General features: G+C 40.1%; 1 protein-coding gene across 1 annotated transcript in view; it reads left to right on the top strand.

Annotated features, from left to right (window-relative positions):
- The window catches only part of l1camb (L1 cell adhesion molecule, paralog b), a gene marked incomplete at both ends in the record, with an annotated part of 42,461 nt that extends 26,353 nt beyond the window's left edge, over positions 1-16,108 (top strand). The window contains 15 exons of the mRNA XM_079802080.1: positions 830-989; positions 1,295-1,425; positions 1,513-1,614; positions 3,394-3,597; positions 5,431-5,501; positions 5,610-5,835; positions 8,246-8,361; positions 8,718-8,943; positions 9,027-9,149; positions 11,209-11,385; positions 11,874-11,987; positions 13,416-13,556; positions 13,636-13,767; positions 15,579-15,651; positions 15,844-16,108. Of these exons, the coding sequence (XP_079658206.1) occupies positions 830-989; positions 1,295-1,425; positions 1,513-1,614; positions 3,394-3,597; positions 5,431-5,501; positions 5,610-5,835; positions 8,246-8,361; positions 8,718-8,943; positions 9,027-9,149; positions 11,209-11,385; positions 11,874-11,987; positions 13,416-13,556; positions 13,636-13,767; positions 15,579-15,651; positions 15,844-16,108 (2,261 nt within the window). The remainder of the gene's footprint in view (positions 1-829; positions 990-1,294; positions 1,426-1,512; positions 1,615-3,393; positions 3,598-5,430; positions 5,502-5,609; positions 5,836-8,245; positions 8,362-8,717; positions 8,944-9,026; positions 9,150-11,208; positions 11,386-11,873; positions 11,988-13,415; positions 13,557-13,635; positions 13,768-15,578; positions 15,652-15,843) is intronic.
- Between the last annotated feature and the right edge of the window lie 5,966 nt (positions 16,109-22,074).

Genomic DNA, 22,074 nt, shown 5'->3' with positions numbered 1-22,074 from the left:
AAAGTCTGACGTGCTTAAATCCAATGCGTTATTTCCCATGATCGATACAATCGATTGATTACCTTTTAAAACGATGTTCGATGTTACCTTTAGATCGATATATGTCGTCCGGAAGGCCATCTTGCCGAGCACAGATCGATATAGTTAGATCATAGGAAAATAAATCGATACATCGATGTAGTAGATGAATCGTTACACCCCTACATTTAAACATTGATTCAATGACATTGCCATTTATTTCTGGATGAAATTTCTAAATGTTTTCAACATTAATCGCGGGTGCAAACGTGATATTGATTCAATGCACTTAATGTTGACACATTAACATTGATTTAGCATTATTTTGATGGTTGCTTGCTTGCTATATGTGATAGGTCAAAACTGAACAATGTGCTTTCTTAATACATCTAACAGCTTACAATGAAATGATTTAACATGTAATGACTTAATCCAACTCTGGATAAACAACTTTCTTTTCTTTGAGCTTTTTAGGTTTGTGTCAACAAGGCCACATACGCTGGTCCTTGCTTAATGACTGACACAGTTCAGGCTACTGTTGTAGATGATGCCTTTTTCTAAATTACTGGCAATAGTTTGTGCAGTAATTTAATGTTGGTTAACGTTAAAGGAATAGGCCACGACAACGATGGCAAATAACAATAGATTTGAAACGCATGGCAATGGTTTCGCAGGGTGGGAAGTAGTCCTCCAGAAACCTGCTGCAAATTCACATTCACGAACATCCATTCCTGACCCACATCTCATCTCCGATATGAAAGTATGACACATTATGGAAATGAGTCATGAATGTCTCTTTTCATGTCTCCAGACAGAACTAAGATTGTGGACCCTCCCCAGGACCTACAGGTTAAACGTGGAGAGGATGCGGTTTTACAGTGCAAATATATAGTGGACTCCAAGTTAAAAGAGCCCACAGTTCAGTGGAAAAAGGACGGACACAAGATCACTGCATCTGCTATTGATGACAAGTAAACACACATCATAGATCTTATATCTGCTATTTAGAGCTTATTGCTAGCCAAAATCTACCAACCTCGTCAACTGATGTTGATTCTGTTCTTTTAATCTTCATTTTGAGTAAGTAGTGTGTAAAAGACATTTAAATGTAGTCATTCTCATTTACAGTATGGCATTTTATCGGCCATTGGCCATCCCATGAATATGTTAACGACACGTATAGCAATAACGTCAATGCAGTTTTGGTAAAAACCAATGGCAATTCCATATTTTGGTGGCTTGGTGTTTAACGTTGGAGTTTTCCACATGGTTGCAGGTACACTGTAGATGAGTCCGATGGCTCTCTGACGGTCACCGATGTTCAGATGAAGGACACGGCAATCTACAGCTGTGAGGTCAGCACTAAACTGGACTCAGACAGCGCCACCGGCTCCATCACCGTACAGGGTGAGTCTGGTCCTTCCACCTAGACCGTGCTGTTTTACATGGCATCGCTTCTGAAGCACGTGTGTTCATGTGTTGGCCGCTCCTCAGATAAACCGGGTTCTCCTCACTCGCTGGAGTTGTCTGAAAAGATGGACCGTAGTGTCACCCTCTCCTGGATGCCAGGCGCTGAAAACAACAGTCCTGTATCTGGTAATTGCAATCAAATCATTGACTATGTTCAGAATATCCCCTTTTTATGTTTTATTGTACTTATTTAATCTTGACAAACTATAAATCAATACAACGGTCGGTAACACTGCTCTTCTACTGACTATAAGTAACTTTGCAACTACATGTCAACTTATTCTACTAACCCGAACCCGAACAGTCCACTAATACTCTAATGAGAATGAGTTGACATGTAGTTGCAAAGTCATCACGTCCCCATCGAAATAAAGTGTTTTTGAAAGGTCTATGCCTTGAGGTTAAATTGATATATTTATACTTTATTTAGCTTTTCATAAACATTGAAACATTAACCGCAACCACAATATGTTCTACTATAAGTGTCAGAAACAAATGAGTACAACTCATGACATTTTTTCTCAAAGAAACTGAATGAGTATGTGACTGACTGACTGCATAAATAAAGTTAATATATGAATAAAGATATGAGAAAAAAAATGAATACAATTAATTTGATAAGAATGCATACTAATAATATATACACTAATACACGTATATACATACATATATGCGCAATACATACACTGTAAAAAAAGAAAAGTTGACATAAAATTGTAAGGTAACTTGCTGCACAGCTTTTTTGAGTTTACTCAAATTTTAAACAAAGTAGTTCACTTAACTCAATTAAGTGAACCTGAGTAAAGTCACATGTCTCTCAATTTAAGATGTTTTGTTCAGCTGATTAAGTTTTTTATTTTATTTTAATGTCACCATCATGGTGATGAGTGTTTTCTTTAGTTGGGCAGTTTGACGACTTTTTAATGTTTGGCAAGAAAAGATAATCAAATGCTGTCAGCTGCTCGATGATAAGAATATAATCTTTGTGTACTAGCTTAATTCACCGATTTTATGAGTTTAATATGAGCAATATACTATTAGCTTTTTTTTAATTGTGATTCTAGAAAATATCAAATATGGTTTTAATCAAAATAGTTGACTAAGATTTAAAACCAATTGTACATTAAGTACTTTGACCTCTTATGAGATTTTCTCCCACAGACATCAAGAATCAGCCTATAAATCTCAACAATGGTGACATGCTTCACACCGCAATGCATTCTGGGAGCCATGGATGAGTTTTGCATGATGCACCCAGAATGCATTGTTAACTTGTTGCAACTTGTATGCTTGTTAACTTGCATTTACAAATCGAATTTACAATTAAAACTAGGTTGGTCATACAATTGTTGAACCAACTTATTTTGACCAGTTAAGCCAACTTTTTTGCATTTAATTGTCCAGTTAACTAAAACATTATCATTAGTCAAACTGTTTGTGAGTTAGATTTTTTACAGTGTACATTTACACGCACCCATGTGTGTAACCCACACATTTATACATATTCACCTACATGGCCACAAGTACTGGCATACTCTTACCATAAATTGTTAAAAAAAAAATTTATAGTCTCAAACTCTTAAACATCCATTGAGTAAAAAATCCCTTGCACTTCTCATCAGAGCCTTTTACTGAACTACGTCCCTCAGGGCTTCGGTCCAAAAGTGTTATCGTTTGGAGAATAACTTTTTGAATTGTATTTTGAGCATTATGGAGCGCCCTTCGTCAAACCCTCAGCTAATGCTCCAGAAAAAAAAAGTTCTTCCTCAAGAACCGTTTCGGTCTTATTCGGGATCAAAACATCCAGACATTCATTGTTTGATTTGTGAAGTTAGTAAAAGATCAAAACGTGTTTTGTTGATGAATCGGCTACATTATGATTGTCTGGTCTCTGTTGTCCACCAGAGTATGTCCTAGAGATGAAAGAGGAGTGGGATCCAGCAGGATCGTCCCGGTGGGAGGAGTTTGAGACAGTTCCTCATGACATCAAACACCTGGAGGTGCACCTGCAGCCCTACAGCACATACCACTTCCGGATCAGGGCGGTTAATGCCTTAGGACGCAGCGAGCCCAGTCCTCCCTCAGACTCCTACAGCACCCCAGCGGCCAGTAAGATTCTCTGACCTCTGAAACGCTCCATGAAATACATGGAAAAATCCCCAATCTATTTTACAAAGTGCTGATTTTGTACGACCTCACCCCTAAACCGAACCGTTAATGGGATGTAAGCAGATTGTATGAAAATGTATGAACGAGATTGTACGAATAAGCCACCGATTCACCAAAACATGAAATAATTATGAATTGCCATGACATTTTCTAAGGATCTAGCCAGACGTCTAATAAACTGCTGTCAGTGAAAGCTTAATAGACGTCTAACCATAGCCCAAGACTAGTCTAATCTATCCAAACCAAACACCTTGTAATCACATGATGGAATATCATACATGGGTCAAAGACGAGACGTCACAATTTTGGTGTCCGCATCAAATTATGTTTACAAAAGTCATTTTATATACATAAAAAACATGTTAAATGCAAGTAAACTGTCTACTTTACTATTTCAAATAACTTTTGTCAAAATAAAATGTCAACATTTAGGGAAAACAATGTGCCAAAGTGTAAAATTGTCATTCAGCGTAATGGTCCGGACTTTGATTTTGCCACAACATCTTTAAATAAATGTATAAAATAACAAGTAAAAAAGTATATTTGTTTTCTTGGCATTTTCAAATATGTGTTGGCTGTGTTATATTAAAAGGACTATGTCTTACTTATTTTTTTAAGTATTTAAATAACCAGGCGACTTTTGTCCCGAAAATCCAGTTTGTAAGAGATCATTCAGTGTAACAGGATCAAGAAGCCATTCTGAAATCATATAAAAAATAGATAATCATTCGACAGTCTGTGAGATCATCATAAGGCCCTGAAGACCATGTGGTGCAGCAGAAAAGTGAATTCATTGCTCTTAAATATTTGATAATTCCACCTTTTCATGGTGTGGTATCCTCAGTTACAAAATCGCACGTCATTCAGTGAAATGCCAAAAAAACATTTATATTGTTAGAATTTTTTAAAAATAAGTAGATGTTGTGAATAATTGTGATTAACTTTACTGGTCAAGCTCACTTTTTGATATAGATGGCCTGCAATATAAGCTGAAGTAGAAGTTTCGGCATTCAGGGTAATGCTTTTTTCATTCAGTGAACAGATATATTTATGTAAAAAATTAAACAATATACTTATTCTAACCTGTAATCATTCAAATATATAAAATAATGTGATCATACAAAATTTATTATATTTTAAACGATTTTCACTTCGTTACAAAAACTTCTTCCTGGCAAATAGGTAAACCTAGTGGTTTGAAGGATAGTGGCAAAGCATAAAGATTTAAAAATTACAATTAATTAGTAATTGTTGGCTGGACTTTGATACTTAAATAGAGTCTTTTAATATGCCATCAAATGATTCCTGTTTGAAATATGCCTAATAAGATTTTCTGATACATAAATATTGTTACACTGAATGACATGTTAGTGGGTGTCTTCTGTAAATCATGGTAAAAAATGTGTGATAGTCCTTATTTTTTGCTAAGAAAATATAAAATTAAACAGGACACATTCTAATAAACAGGAAAAAACTAAATTTAAAGCTGTATTACACATTTATTTTTTTGATGCTTGAAAACCCCTGTTTCGTCTTTGACCCACATATCAAAGTTATTTTGTCAAAAACGACGTAACCAAATTCAAGGTTATTTTGTCTAGAAGTGGGTTACTCATAGATTTGGGTCAATACTGAGACAGTGAAATGACGGCTATTGCTTGCTGGGTAGCAGCAAAAAAATCCTTTCTAAGCATTATCACTTATCACTCATAATTAATGCTGTGATTATGATCATTTGCAAAGCCTTATTGTATTAATCTCTCTTGCGCACAGAACCTGACATGAACCCAGAGAATGTGACGACCGTGTCTACTGATCCGAACAGTATGGTCATCACATGGAAGGTGATTAACACTTCTCCACAAGAGAGAGCCGCATCGCACATGGCAAAGAGAAGATGGTTTTGACATAAGCATTATGTTTAATCTCTTTTTCTTTCTTGCATTTGGAAGGAACTGGAGCGACGGCAGTTTAACGGGCCAGGTTTTATGTACAGGATCTACTGGCGTCAATCTTCAGACAGAGATCCACACTGGAAGGAAAGCGACGTCTCAAACCCTCCGTTCACCGTGAACAACACAGGGACCTTCGTCCCCTTTGAAATTAAAGTTCTGGCAGTCAATGACCACGGTGCCGGACCAGAACCAGTTGCAAAGATCGGCTACTCGGGAGAAGACCGTGCGTTTCCTAATGTCTAGATGAGTTCATGAAAGCCTGCTGCATTAGTTTTGCCCCAGTATTTGCTTTATCTTAGCCCAGCTTTTCCATAATGGTCCAGGTCGCTTTTGCGTTTATTAGTGCCAGTTTTGTGTTGATCAGAAAGCTGCAGTACTCTCTTACTCTCAGTACTAGAGTTTTTACCCAATTATTTACACATTTGCTGAATCTTTGGACCACTTTCCCAAAACCACAAATGCAAAACTCTATGCATTCGAAACTATTTTAATCACTTTCCAAAATTGTTTTGTACACTAAAATGACACACTCATATGAAGAGATCTAACCGAAAACACACTGATGCGATCAACTCAAAACTCTGCTATGAATATCCAGAATATCTGTAGGTTTAATCCTTTTACACTGATATTGTTACATTAGTACAGTAATATATGTGACCAGTCACGGAAAGTAGGGACACAAGTCGGTTCTGGGGAATTTTGAGTTATTTACAGATTCTGAAAGTGTAGTCTCCAAGCTTTCCAACGATGTGTAACACATGGAAATCTGATAATATTTGGAGAAGTTGTGGCCATTTGAAAGTAGGCACTCAAAAAAGCTTAATAGGGAGAAAACGACCTCTAAACATTGTGCAGTTCTCACCTGTTCTCACCTGCTGGGAGTGACAGTAGGGCTCATTTACATCTCATTTAGATAAGCCACACCCCCTGTAAAGCTGCATGGTTGCATAGCAAAGACAGACCCAACGGGATGCATAGTGTAGCATTAGGACTTTTTGAACAGGATTCTGTGATAACCGTGATCACTTTGCTAACACTACCATCTAAAAGCCCATTATAGTAATACGATTACAATTAAAACGACAGTCATTATGGTATGGAAAGGTCTATACAAGGACTAAACATGAGATAACGTGTACGTGTTCTTAGAATGAACCCAAAACGACAAACTTTTATGTTTATGGAAACTCACCGCATAAGAAACAGAAAAGTATTCTTGCAGATCTCGTTGCCTCCGATGAAATAATTTGTTCGGGCAAACTTTCTCTTTGTCGGGGTCTTCTTTGTGGATGTAACCATCTCCGAAGTTTGCACTGTGCGTCTGTTTGCCTCTAAATGTCCAATAATTTGCATGTCCTGCCACTCTTTTTCCGCCGCTAAAGAATCCAGCTGTATGTTGTACATAATGTCTGGAGAAAGCTTCTGGCTACAGGACCGTCTCCCATGCAGAGAGTTCTCTTTTCTCCTCGTGTAGCATTTACAGTCAAAGTTACGGATTTTCCCCATTTCTCTGTCTTTATCCCCATCAAATGTTACTGCGATTGGTATGTCTGCGATAATCTTTGAGTCGTCCATCTCCATTGAATTTTGATATCAGATAGAGCCGGCCAGAGCTGAATAAGTAGCCACGCTTCCCGGGGAGGGCGGGGGCAATAACAAAAGAGACAAAAGCCGGCTTTTCCACACACAGACAATGACACGCCCCTACTGCATGCTACAATCTCCGAAAAAAAGCCGATTTCAACCTCAAAATGTATGCTTTTAAATATACCAATACTGCTATCTCAAACACGGAGAGGCTTCTTCGTGATCTTAACTAACAGATTCTGCAAAAAAGCGAAAATCACCAATTTGGAAAAAAAAACGCTTCTTTCTCATTTTGCTTGAAAGTTGTTCTGCCGACTTGTGTCACTGGTTCCCGTGACGGGTCACATATACTGTACCTACTCAAATATACATACAATTTAGTAACAAACAAACTCATTTACAGTATTTTCAAAATGCAGTAAATTTGTGTTTTGAACTGAGATGGCAAAAGTAGTACCTCCATAATGTCAGCAGTTTAGGTAGATCTCCAGCTGACTGGTGTCACCTTGGGAATGGGACTTTTTGATCTCTGAAAAAGTCTTCATCTTCTGAGGAATGTGAGGCCTCACCTTTATACATACAGTATATGGCCATGGGTCGGCACCGCTAACTCCCCGTCTCATCCATAGCGCTAACCTATTCAATGAGAACAATTCAGTAAATGTTGTTTCCACCAATGAGGAGTGGCGGGTGTTGCCCAGACAGTAAAATAGTGTCAGCTCTGATATGGGCCACATTTGGTACATGTTGATTCCACTCGATGTGGGCCGACACTATGTTGCTGTCTGGGTGCCCATTAGTTTTGCAAAGAGTGTAAAGCAAGAACTGGGCATGCAATTTCACATTTGGTTTAGGGATTGATTTTGGACATGAGTTTCAGAGTTTGGTGTTTGTGTTTTAATTTTAGTGAGTAAACAATTGGGAAAAACTGTATAAGTAAACTCTGTTCTGTAAAAACTTTAAGTAAAATAAAAATGACTTCTGCTTTGATTCAGATTCTGAATACAGTATCTTTTTTTAAAATCTTTCTCTCAATCTCACAGTACCTCTGGAAGCCCCGTCAGGAGTGACAGTCGTCGAGCTGAACAAAACCGCGGTCAAGATTCAATGGAGTCCAGTCAGCACAGAATCTGTGCGTGGACACTTACTAGGCTACAAGGTACACAATCTTTAAAACATAATTCAGTTTCTGCATGATTCTCAAACCTGGGCTCGGTCACACTTTACATTAGGTGGCCTTAACTACTAACATAAATCACCTACATGACTATGATTTTCTGTGTAACTATGTGTTGTTCTGTAAAACTCCCGTATTTACTGCCGATGAGCTTGAGGTTTGGATAGGTTTAGGAGTAAGGGTGGGTTAGGGTTATAGGGGTTAAGGTGGATGGTTGGGTTAACAGTGTAACAACACTACAATGCTCCAACATGTATGTACATAATGAGTAAATTGCATGAAATCGTAGTTAAGGCCATCTAAAATAAAGTGTGGTCCTGCATTCTTTTTCTCTTGAGATCCATCTGAGAAGGAAGGGCCCCAAAACTCACAGCCGACGAAGCCTGGCAATTCGATCTCCTGCCGCGGACAAATACAGAGTGATTGAGGTTACTGGAGACAAGGTGATGGAGGTCGTGAGCGACTTGCATTTTTACTCGAACTATTCTCTGACAGTGGCACCTTTCAACAGTAGAGGCGAAGGCCCGCATTCAAAGGCGTATCACTTTAGCACTCCAGAGGGCGGTAAGGTCACTTTTCTTAGTGCATGTGGAAACCCTATGAATGTGGATTTAGATCAACTGAACCTGTGCTCCTCCGGCATCTAGCTCCCGGACCAGTTTCATCCTTGAACTTTGAGAGCCCGTCTGAGACAGAGGTCACGCTACACTGGGAAGCTCCACACAACCCCAACGGAGTGATCATAGGATACCTGCTACAGTACCAAGAGAGTGGGTCAAACGATAGCATTATGTGTCCAGCAATTTAAGTATACAGTGCATCTGGAAAGTATTGACTTTTTCCAAGTTTTGTTATGTTACAGCCTTATTCCAAAATGGATTAAATGCATTATTTTCCTCAGAATTCTACAAGAAATCTTTGCAAATTTATTAAAAATAAAAAACAAAACAAATCACAGCCTTTGCCATGACACTCAAAATTGAGCTCAGGTGCTCCTGTTTCCACTGATCATCCTTGAGATGTTTCTACGACTTGATTGGAGTCCACCTGTGGTAAATTCAGCTGATTGGACATGATTTGGAAAGGCACACACCTGTCTATATAAGGTCCCACAGTTAACAGTGCATGTCAGAGCACAAACCAAGCCATGAAGGCAAGGGAAATGTTTGTAGACCTCAAAGAGACTTTATTTTTTTATCGAGGCACAGATCTGGGGAAGGGTACAGAAAAATATCTGCAGCATTGAAGGTCCCAGTGAGCACAGTGGCCTCCATCATCCATAGATGGAAGAAGTTTGGAACCAGCAGGACTCTTCCTAGAGCTGGCCGCCTCAAACTGAGCTTAGTCAGGGAGGCGACCAAGAACCCGATGGTCACTATGACAGAGCTCCTGTGTTTCTCTGTGGAGAGAGGACAACCTTCCAGAAGAACAACCATCTCTGCAGCTCTCCACCAATCAGGCCTGTGTGGAAGAGTGGCCAGACGGCACATGACAGCTCACCTGGAGTTTGCCAAAAGGCACCTGAAGGACTCTCTGGTCTGATGAAACAAAGATTGAACTCTTTGGCCTGAATGAATGGCAAGCGTCATGTCTGGGGGAAACCAGGCACTACTCATCACATGGCCAATCCCATCCCTACAGTGAGGCGGTGGTGGCAGCATCATGATGTGGGGATGTTTTTCAGTGGCAAGAACTGGGATACAAGTCAGGATTGAGGGAAAGATGAATGCAGCAATGTACAGAGACATCCCTAATGAAAACCTGCTCCAGAGCGCTCTGGACCTCAGACTGGGGCGAAGGTTTATCTTCCAACAATGACCCTAAGCACACAGCCGAGATAACAAAGGCGTGGTTATGGGACACTTCTGTGAATGTCCTTGAGTGGCCAGAGAGCCCAGACTTGAAGCCGATTGAACATCTCTGGAGAGATCTGAAAATGGCTGTGCACCGATGCTTCCCCATCCAGCCTGATGGAGCTTGAGAGGTCCTGCAAAGAAGAATGGGCGAAACTGCCCAAAAATAGCTGTGCCAAGCTTGTAGCATCAAACTCAAAAAGACTTGAGGCTGTAATTGGTGCCAAAGGTGCTTCAACAAAGTATTGAGCAAAAGCTGTCAATACTTATGCACATGAGATTTTTTTTTATTTTGAATAAATTTGCAAAGATTTCAAACTTCCTTCACGTTGTCATTATGGGGTATTGTTTGTAGATTTTTGAGGAAAATAATGAATTACAAAAATATTAAAATAAGGCTGTAACATAACAAAATGTGGAAGCACTGTGAATACTTTGCGGATGCACTGTATATATCCTGAATATATAAGCTTTATATTAAGAATCAGTTTGTCTCAAATCATTACAAGTACAACTTCAAAGCAGCTCTACAAAGAATAATACAGTGCGAGTGAATTCAGTGCTACAGTCGTTTCAATTACAGCTGCATCTGTGGATTACACTGACTGCTAGTGGAGGAAAACCCAGTGAGAAACCAGGGCTTACGTACAAGCACAATAGTTTACAAACGGATGGCATTTAGCTTAAAATGATAAATACTACAGACTGAAGCAGCTTGTTCATCTTGGAGAGATGGTTGTAACTGAACAGGCTGAAATCAGAGCTGTAGCTTGACCAAAACACCAATTGATTGGTGGGGTCTCTAAAAATGTGAGTTAAAATGGCTCACTATTTGGCAGGTATTGTGTTAAAGTCATCCATGTTAGTCATGTTTTTATAAGAATGAGTTATAGGTCATTGATGAACACCTTCATGAACCTGTACAAAGGGAAGCGTAATGTTGGGTGTTATTTATTCGGTTTTCTCCATTGTTTAGTTGTGCCTGGAAACTCGAGCCCACGGCCGGTGGAGTCCATCGATCTGCCCGCTGTTACCGAGTACACCGTGAAGGATCTGGATCCTCAGAGCCGCTACCGATTCTACCTTAGAGCGCTCAACACCGCCGGCGACGGCGAGCCCATCATAAGGCAGGGCACCACCATGTTGGACGGAGGTGAAACTGCACAGCTGTAGACTTAAAAATGAAGCTTTTTCCCCATCGTTGTTTAATTCACGGGACCAGACACCAGCTATTTTGCCAAGATATCTCTTTTATTTTAATATGTCAGCATAGGAGAGAAAGACCTGTTGCATACCCAGCTTTTCATCTTTCTCTGTTCCTCTGGTCAGCGTATAAAACCCAACCTTTTTGTCCAGAGGAACATATGTTTATATTTAACATTGAGTCTACAGTATATCCAATCCTCATTCCTACAGAGAGTTGAAACCCACACACCACACACATTCCCATTCCTCTCCTTACACACTTGTATTCAACAGAAAATACAATGATTAAAAATGATTATGAATACTAATGAAAAATAAACATTAAACAATACAATTTTAGTCTTCAACAGCTAACATTTCAGCCTTATCGTTGTTTGTACTATCAGGACACAATATAATGTTTTGTCAAGTCTTATCTACGTGTTCCCTCCGCAGAACCGCCATCTGTAATCAACATGACAGCTGGAGAGACGTCAGTCAACCTCAGTTGGGTGCCAGGAGACAGACATCGCAACGTTGCCTTTAGAATCCGATACACCCAAAAAAATGGTGAGAGTTTGATCAAGGTTAAGACAAATCTTTTGATTGACTTATCCTGAAAACATGTGTTTATCATACTATCATCGTATCAAAAATGGGGATTTAAGTTGTTGATCACCATCATCAAACATTAGCAGTGATAGAGTTATCATAATTAGGGGTTCAAGCATGAAATGCTGAAACCCTATTGTAATTGTAGGGATTCGTAAAACGCATCGTGCAGGCCAAACCGTAAGGCCTAGAGACTTGAAACCTGGCCAGATGGTAGGCCTCAACTTGGGGACAACCTATCAGAGTATGACCCCGAATGGCCCATAGGTGGCGCTACAGCAACCAAAAGTTCAAAATTGCTCATAACTCTTAGACCGATTGTCCCAGGATCAAGTGTCTTATATCGTTGGAATACTTGGCTCAAGTCGGACAAAATGGCTATCTCCGATTTTGAGGAAAGTTTTCTGCTATGTCGAATTTTGTCCAAAACCTACGTTTGCAAACTAGTCCCTGGTTTTTCGCCCGATCGGAACCAAACCAGTCTAGGACAATTCTCTGGACTCTTTAGATCAATAATTATCAAAAAAGTTTTGCATTTGGATGGCTATAACAGGGTCATTTAGAAAAGAGGCGTGGCAAAATACACTCAAAAGCCTATAAATTCTAAGGGAAAGCTCAAAACTTCACGAAAATTGGTGGGCACATGTAACATTAGATCCTTAACAAGCATTAAACGTTTTATAGAGATCGGATCATAGGTGGCGCTATAACTGTTAAAAACCTTTTAAAACCATGTTTCCTATGGTAAATTGCCTGTAAATTGACTTTTCCATCTATTATTTCAGTGTTTAAAATCTTGCTAAATAAAATGTAATGTCTTTTGATGCTTGTGTGCTTAAAGGCCTTAAAGGCTTGAACCCCGCTAAATGCTGCTTGCAGCTTTAATTTGTATTTATTGTTGCATAGTTTAATTTTGCATGTTCAAATGAACACCGAAACATACTATATTAACATACTGATAGCATCTAAAATGTACACACATTTATATAAAACTAGATATTTAAATCTTTATCGTAACATGTACTGTCATTGACGAATAACTACACAGGAACGAACAAGTAACGCAATATAAGCAACTATATGAACTAACAAGAAATTCATATTAATGAATTAGTAAGTAATTGCCCTCAGCTGAATGCAGTAGTTCACTATTAGCTAATCAATAATGACCATTTTCATAGTTCCCAGAGTACTACTTGAAATCATTGATAGTGTTTGAGTTGTGTTTCACACTTTTTCACATCTGGATTAAATGTCGCTTTAGGTAGCGATTTGGTAGAGTTTTGGTGCAGATGACGCAGAAAGCATGAGAACACCTGAAAGCCAAATGAAGCTGAACTCAGCAGTGACGATGTTTTGTGTGTGTGTGTGTGTGTGTGTGTGTAGACGGTGGTCAATGGGAAGAGTCGGAGCAGATCAACTCCACACAGGCCTTCTATCAGCTGCAGGGACTGAATCCGGGCATTTGGTACCTCCTGCAGATCGGGCCCGGAAACACCACCTTGGCTTTCAAAACGAGCGGACCAGGTATTGGCCAGTCTCAAGCGTCCCTGGGCGGTTTCATGGGTCCCATGCGCTGACCCGCTGTGTGTTGTCTCTTTCTCAGAGCTGCGGGAGCTGCCCAGTAGCTTTGCGACTCAGGGCTGGTTCATCGGACTCATCAGCGCCCTGATTCTGCTGCTGCTGGTGCTGCTCCTTCTGTGCTACATCAAGAAGAGCAAAGGAGGGAAGTACTCAGGTAACAAAATAATTACCATTACTCTACAACCTGTGTATTCGACCCCCTTACACTAACCCCACCCCTAAACCAACACACAAAACCTTCTGCAGTTTTACATTTTCAATAAAACTCGTTCTGTATGATTCATAAGCAGTTTTCCTCATGTGGACCTCAATTTAGGTCAGTACAGTGACACAAGTCCCCATGAGTCTGTGTGCATTCAGGTTGAAGTCAGATTGAACTTGAATTAGCAACAGTTGTACCCCTCCAATTGACCTATCGGTAAGCCCCGCCCCCCTTAGTTACTGTTGCTAACTCAGACACACAGAGTTGCTAACTGTCTTACAATGTAAGTGTGAAAACCTTATCCCAAAATGTTTTTGGACATCGAATGTAGCGGACCCTGTCCGATTGATGGCCAAACTTTACTGATGGTTTATGAAGTTTATTGCGTCCTTTTTCACGCTCCAAAAAATCACAGTAAGAGCTGAACAAACAAAGCATAAGTGCGCATTAACATCTCACTCAAAACTTTGCATTATCATTAACATACACCGTAAATTACACAAAAACACTCAAACAACTAACAGTAAACAAAAATATACAGACCTTATGCCTTTTCGGGGCTGCTAATAAACTGTAAACTTTGTATCTGAAAACAACTCTGATAAACTGCGAGTTTCAATATATTTCTGCTGTTCTGTAAGCGCCATCTACTGTCAAAAGCCCTATTCGGATGGCCATTGTTTCTCGTGGGGTCGTGAGGTATTTTCAGGGGCTAGTCTGTGATTTTATTGCCGCCTGAATCCAGAATGTCACTGTTTTCCTCCCACCACCTGCGTGAAAATCCCCGGCCGAATGACCTCCTGTTTTTAGACAAACACCAAGGACATGTGCTCATTGAATCCACATCTCTGAGTTTTCAAGATGAGATCACTTCAGAATTCACTGTTTATATCCTATTTGACCCCTGCAGGCCACCGTACGGTTGCGCTTCGCTCTAATTTTGATGCATTTTAAAGATCTAGACTTTCATTACTGAAATGCTGGCGAGTATTTACAAGAGTAATATATTTCATCAGCGCTCAAAAAAGAAAAAAAAGAAGCATGTAAACATTTGAAATAGGCCGTTATTACGGCAGCATTTACATCTGTTAAATATAAAATATGTGCAGGTCCTAAAAGCCGTCAAATTGATTTTTAAAAAGGTACATGTACAGGTGATTTAATAAATAATTTTGCATATTTAATGCCTAACAATTAACTTGTCCATATCTTTTCATTTAATTGGAAAATTCATGTAAACACTATTATCTCTATTTTGATGTTTTAATTAAGTAATGCTTTATAAAAAAGAGAACTAAAACTAGTGTGAAATAAATGTTAAAAGCAGGAATAAGAGCGATCTCTCGTTAAAACTCGCTCGCTCTTGTACACCAGCCTCTTTCCTCATTGCATTTAATAAAATTGGACATTTTTCCTCATTGGAAATTGTATTTTAGTTGTCAGTTTATGCCTTAGCGTTACTGCATTAATGATAGACACAGGTACAGTAGGTCTTTGATATATTGGCAGTAACACACACACCTTTATGCTTGATTTAAGATAAAAAGTGCTTTAAAAAGTCCTTGAATCTAGGGTTCATGAAAGAGTGGGAACCCTGTTATTGTCTGTGGTGTGAACTGGCCTTTCATGTAGAAATAACCATTCAAAGTGTATCATATGTTTTATACACAGTGAAAGCAGCTCTACTGTATACATTCACCGCTTTCTATGTTAATCCAAAGGGACACTGGATTTATGGTGTGTTGTTTTTTGTTGTGTTTCAGTGAAAGATAAAGAGGAGGGTCAGGTGGATCCTGCGGCCCGGACAATGAAAGATGACGCGTTTGGAGAGTACAGGTAAGCGCAGCTGGCCAATCATGTCCCGTTCCAGTGTTCATAATTCCTTCTGTTCATAATTGTCTCTGCTTTCATGCTTGCGCACAGATCTCTGGAGAGGTAAGAACACACACTGACTCCCTCAGCCCTGCATGTACACGTTCTGTTTTCTGCGGGACTGTAACCGCAGCCTGTGGTCTGTCTCTCCATCAGTGATAATGAGAAGTGCTCCATCAGTCAGCCGTCGGTCTGCGAGAGCAAGCGCAGCAGCAATGACAGTCTAGCCGACTACGGAGACAGCGTGGACATCCAGTTCAATGAGGACGGCTCCTTCATCGGCCAGTACAGCGGCCGCAGGGACACACACACTCACGCCGGACACGAAAGCTCCGGCGCCACGTCTCCCGTCAATCCCAACATGCCTCCACCCAGCATCAGCTTCCCCACTTCTGTGACAGGAATCCTGGGGCCAAATTAACACACACACACACACACACACATACGCATCCTTGACCAATTGAATGAGAGGCACCGATGGTATTAGACAGGATATTGATTTCAGGACAGACAGTCCAAGAAACATCATCCGGCTTCACACTCGCATAACGACACACACATGCATCCGACAGACACCAATGAAGTGCAGGACAATTGCTTAAAACATTCCATCCAAGCACTGAAAACTGTTTACAACGCTCACCTCGCTTCTCCCCAGTTTACAGCAAGCGATGTTTGAGGTTCTCTTGCTGAACTTTGGTAGAATAAGGTGTGATCGACTACAGACGCAGGGAACAGATTTAGGCGCACTAATGGGATCTGGAGGAGCGACTTCCAGCACTGTCTTTTTCTGAAAGCGTGGGTTGTAACGTAATAACAACAGGAAAAGATAATGTTGACAAGACACTCCGATACATGAGACACAGCTCACTATTTAGGGAACGAGCGATCGGAAACGAGCGCATATCAACACTTTTCCACACAAACAAACGCACCGAAGTTCAGGATGAGATTAGAATTGGCTTAGAATTGAACAATGCCTTATGCCGAAAACAGCTAGAGTCACTGCGATGTTCCTGTACGAAGAGAAAACCCTTTCACGTTTGGTTATGATTTTTCTCACGTTTCCCATTTGCGTTCAAAAAAACGGTTCCTTTTAGTATTATTTTGGTCATATGTTCTTTTTTGAATGAAATACATGTATCATATATTTATTTCATAGAGGCTAATATATTTTGGTTTATATATCATATTTTTCATTTATTTATTATGTTTTTTATCTTTACATTTGACATGTAATGTGTTTGTATCTTTACATTTTTTTACTCATGTTTTATAATACAGTATGTACGAACAATTATTATTCTACCATGTGTGTCTCTCTGTGTCTTAATAATCAAAGTTCAGGGCTTTTAACCGTGTATCATTTGTATTGTTGCCCAAGTGTGTTCCGCTTTTTAAATAACGGTGTTTTTGATGCGATTTATTACGTTGAATAAGTACATACAGCCGCTGCACTAAAGCCAAATTTTGTGATTTTGACACTAACCTATATATTTTTAAACTAGACTTGATTTCCCGCGGCACATAACAGCATGAGATGTAGTGCTAGGCTAGTTGATGTAGTGTGAGGCTAAACCCCGTCCGTCGTGTTGCCTTACAGAGTTTGATAACTCCTGCTCGAGTGTCTGTCAACAGTCCATCAGCTTGCAAATAATAACTAACACTCAAGCAGTGCAAATGATGTACAGTAAATGATTACTAACAATAACAGTCGTACGATATAATCTATCACACATTTATCATCGGTTGTTCTTTCTAGCGTGGGCATTCTTTGACATAAATGTAGTCGGGCTGTTCTGTATCTAGTGCATTAAAGGATGGCGGCGACTTCAGCTTATGGTACACAAACTGAGATATTGATAGTTCATATTCTGAATGTAATTATGATTTGGTACGTTTTCACCCTTAAAGGGTTAATTCACCCAAAAATGTAAATTCTGTCATTAATTCCTCACCCTCATGTGGTTGGACACCCGTCAGACCTCCGTTCATCTTCAGACACAAATGAAGATATTTTAGTGTAAATCTGATGCTCTGAAAGGCCTCCATTGGCTCAATGCACGGTTCACTCTCAAGACCCTTAAAAGACACTAAAGACGTCGTTACAAAGTCCATCTCACTACAGTGGTTCTAAAATAAGTTTATGAAGTGACGAGAATAGTTTTTGTGCGCAAAAAAACCCTAAATAACGACTTATATAGTGATGACGATTTCAAAACACGGCCTCATGAAGCTTCGAAGCGTTATGAATCAGTGAGTCGATTCATGATTCGGATCGCGTGTCAAACCGCCAAACAGCTGAAATACGTGACTTTGGCGATTCAAACTGCTGAATCGACTCACTGATTCATAACGCTCTGAACCGCTGAATCGACTCACTGATTCATAACGCTTCGAAGCTTCATGAGGCCGTGTTTTGAAATCGTCATCACTATATAAGTCGTTATTTAGGGTTTTTTTGCGCACAAAAACTATTGTCGCCGATTCATAAAGTTATTGTAGAGCCGCTGTAGTGAGATGGACTTTGTAACTTTAGTCTTTAGTGTCTTTTAAGGGTCTTGAGAGTGAACCGTGCATTGAGCCAATGGAGGCCTTTCAGAGCATCAGATTTACACTAAAATATCTTCATTTGTGTCTGAAGATGAACGGAGGTCTGACGGGTGTCCAACCACATGAGGGTGAGGAATTAATGACAGAATTTAAATTCTTGGGTGAATTAACCCTTTAATCTCTTTATTATTGTCGTATTTATGCCATATCCATGGCCTCATGCTCAATTATAGATTCAGCCCCCGAGTGTTTTATTTATTATCACGATTAATCTGACCTTTAGCCATTCGAAAACAGGTCAGACGTACAATGCAATTTTTTATTGGACTTTTTATGAATGAGAATATTGTTGTGAATATGTATGGAATTATCATTAAGTGCATTTCGGGGGGGCTGAGAAGAGAAGAGCAGCGACCGCGTCCTTATGGGTTTACTATAGTATAATGGCATGGCCATAGTACATGTCACCAATACTCGTTACATTTGATTTCATAGATATGATTCTGGAGCATTTGCCAAAGAGCAGAAGCGCCTCCAGACAGTGATTTCTCTGTTTTATATGACATATGCCACTCATACACCATCCTGAATTGTACTGATCAAAGTCATGCTGCAACCGCCTGGTTAAAATCAGAATATTAGGAATATTTACAACAAATGTATGTAGCCTGTGTACGCATCAAAATCTATTTTCCTACGAAAAGAACGTGAGAAAAACGGGTGGAAGTGCATGGCTTTATTACAACAGCTGTAAAGAGCTCAAGTGAACTACACAGTGAGCACGTCCCCATCCTTCCCAGCTTTATGGGATACCTTGATAATGTATGTAACCTTCTCTTACCTCTGCCTTCTATTTGTAAATCTACGCACTAAAATGACAGTAAAAAGGTGGTCAGTGTGCTATTTCAAAGGATAACTGCCTCTATTAGTAACATCTGAACTCTGGTGAGAGATGGACTATATCTGTAATGTAGCGGGAATATGACGAGTCAAGTATGGAGCTTGTCAGCGATGCTTCTTTAGCCCCTGTGCTGTATCTAAAAATACAATAAAATAAAGTTACATGGATTATGCAGAAAATACACGTTTTGCTTTAATTGACTTCATATTTCTTGCATTATATTCCACATTGAATACAGCGGAGTCACAAGCCTAAAAATGACGACACTTTTACACGTGTGATTAAAGATAATTGTGCATCCTCAAGAGCCTGAAATACAATAAGAGCTGTGTGATGAGCAGGGCGGGGCCGAGAGCCGTGGGGACGGAGCGAGTGTTAATGAGCGGCATCTGGGAGTCGCAGCGGTCTCAAGGGTCAAAGGAGGAATGACGACAGGGGACCAGGCCTGGGACTTTCAGGGGTTTTAAAGGGTTAGTTCACCCAAAAATGAAAATTCTGTCATTAATTCCTCTCCCTCATGTGGTTGGACACCCGTCAGACCTCCGTTCATCTTCAGACACAAATGAAGATATTTTAGTGTAAAGCTGATGCTGAGAAAGGCTTCAGATAGGCCTCCATTGGCATTCAGTACATTTACACTCACAAGACCCATAAAAGGCACTAAAAACGTCGTTACAAAGTCCATCTCACCACAGTGACTCTACAATAATTTTACGATGCGACGACAATAGTTTTTGTGCGCAAAAAAAATCTAAATAACACCTTTATCCAACTTGTTCTTGTCTTCCGTGTGTGTCTCCACGACGCATGCGCGAGAATATGAGCAGATCCGGCGTTCGGACACATGACCCAGAAGAGATTTGTTTACAAGCAGAGGAAGACGCGCGTATCTCAGCTGTTGAATTCTACATTGATCGTGCTTTAGGTCTCGCCGTAGTTCTCAAAATGAGACTAAAGTGTGCATTTCATGGATTCCCGAACCCCGGATCTGCGTCATATTCTCACGCATGCGTCGTGGAGACACACACGGAAGACAAGAAGAGGTTGAATAAAGTCGTTATTTTGATTTTTTTTTTGCGCACAAAAACTATTGTTGCCGCATCGTAAAATTATTGTAGAGTCACTGTGGTGAGATGGACTTTCTAACGACGTTTTTAGTGCCTTTTATGGGTCTTGTGAGTGTGAATGTACTGAATGCCAATGGAGGCCTATCTGAAGCCTTTCTCAGCATCAGATTTACACTAAAATATCTTCATTTGTGTCTGAAGATGAACGGAGGTCTGACGGGTGTCCAACCACATGAGGGTGAGGAATTAATGACAAAATTTTCATTTTTGGGTGAACTAACCCTTTAAGCAGTACCTTACAAGTTGGTTTTAGTTGAGCCGGAGGTGTCGCCGCAGTTCGCCGTATGGTATTTGTACCCTTTTCTGGGACACTTTAGCTCAGGAGCATTCCCATTGTGCTTTGTACAGTTTAACTCCACTCAAAGTGTAGTAACATCTACAATTCAATTGAATGGTTATGATTTGGAAAGGCACACAACCCTCAATAAAATGAAGAGCAAAAACCAAGTCATGAGGTCAAAAGAACGCCCTGTAGAGCTCAGAGACAGGATTGTATCAAGACACAAATCTGGGGAAGACCACAAAAACATCTGCTGTATTGAAGGTCCACAAACATATAGCCTCCATTATCCTTAATGGAGAAGTTTGGAACAAGCAGGACTCTTCCTGGCCAATCTGAGCAATCGATGGAGAAGGGCCTGGTTAGAGCGACCTGAAGCTGATGGTCACTCTGGTTGAGCTCCATAATCATATATGGGATGGGAGAAACTTACAGAAGGACAAGCATCACTGAAACACTCCACCGATCTGGGCTTTATGGTGTGGCCGGACTCAAGCCTCTCCTCTGTGAAGTGACGCATGAAAACCCGGTTGGAATTTGCAAAAGCACCTAAAGGACGCTCTCAGACTCTGTCAGGTTGGATGGGAAAATCAGACAGGACTCTCCCAGAGCTTCAGATGATCTGAGGAGAGGAACGGCCACATGCAGATTTGCAAAGCTCGTCACATCACACCCAAAAAGACTTGAGGCTGTAAAGGTGATTTAACGAAGTACTGAGGTGTTAATACTCCTGCAATGCACATTTCATTCGAACGAATTTGCAAGTTGTCACAGATCAGTTTTTTTTGCTCTGTCATGGTTTATGGAGTGCAGATTGATATGAAAAAAGAAATTTAACATAATGCAGCAACATAACAAAATGTGAAAAAATGAAGGGGTTTGAATACTTTCGCAAGGCACTACTATCTGCACTGTCTGTGTGGCTTCCTTCCCCACTTTTATCATCCCTCTTCTCAGTATTTGGACTCGCCACAGTGATGCCGAAACAGAAGGAGCTGGTGAAATCTCTAGCTAACCTGCACCATGCTCAACATCCAGTCCTCCTCGAGCTGCGGAACCAACAAGATATTCCCTGCACTCCTCACTGAGCTGGATAAGCCGGTGACCTCTGACCCTCTGCCCCAGGATGGGACCACAGGATGACCCAGAAACATTCCTGGAGATATTCAAGTGTATGGCGGAGGCAAGTGACCGTCCGAGAGGATCTGAAGTCCTGTGAAAACACTGGGCGCTCACACACACAGCCATGCACATTCAAACTCAGTTTCTGGCAGTGGCCATTCCTTCTAATAATGTGTTGAAAAACACTAAGTTCATTCAGAAACTTAACAAGGGGGCAAAATTATTTGAGAGTGTATTGAGCAACTCCACATGGCATGTGTGTGGATGTACTATAAAATAGATCTAGCTTTGTTTAAAAAACAAGTTATTCTATTTAGATTTGTATTGTAAACCTTAAATAAAAGTTAAGTTAATATTTTCAGTTCCAATACTCTTAGATCTTTTTAACACATTTAAAACCATTC

This window comes from Gobio gobio, assembly GCF_949357685.1.
Source record: "Gobio gobio genome assembly, chromosome: 21".
Lineage (NCBI taxonomy): Eukaryota > Metazoa > Chordata > Actinopteri > Cypriniformes > Gobionidae > Gobio > Gobio gobio.
This window is presented reverse-complemented; position numbering and strand designations above follow the sequence as displayed.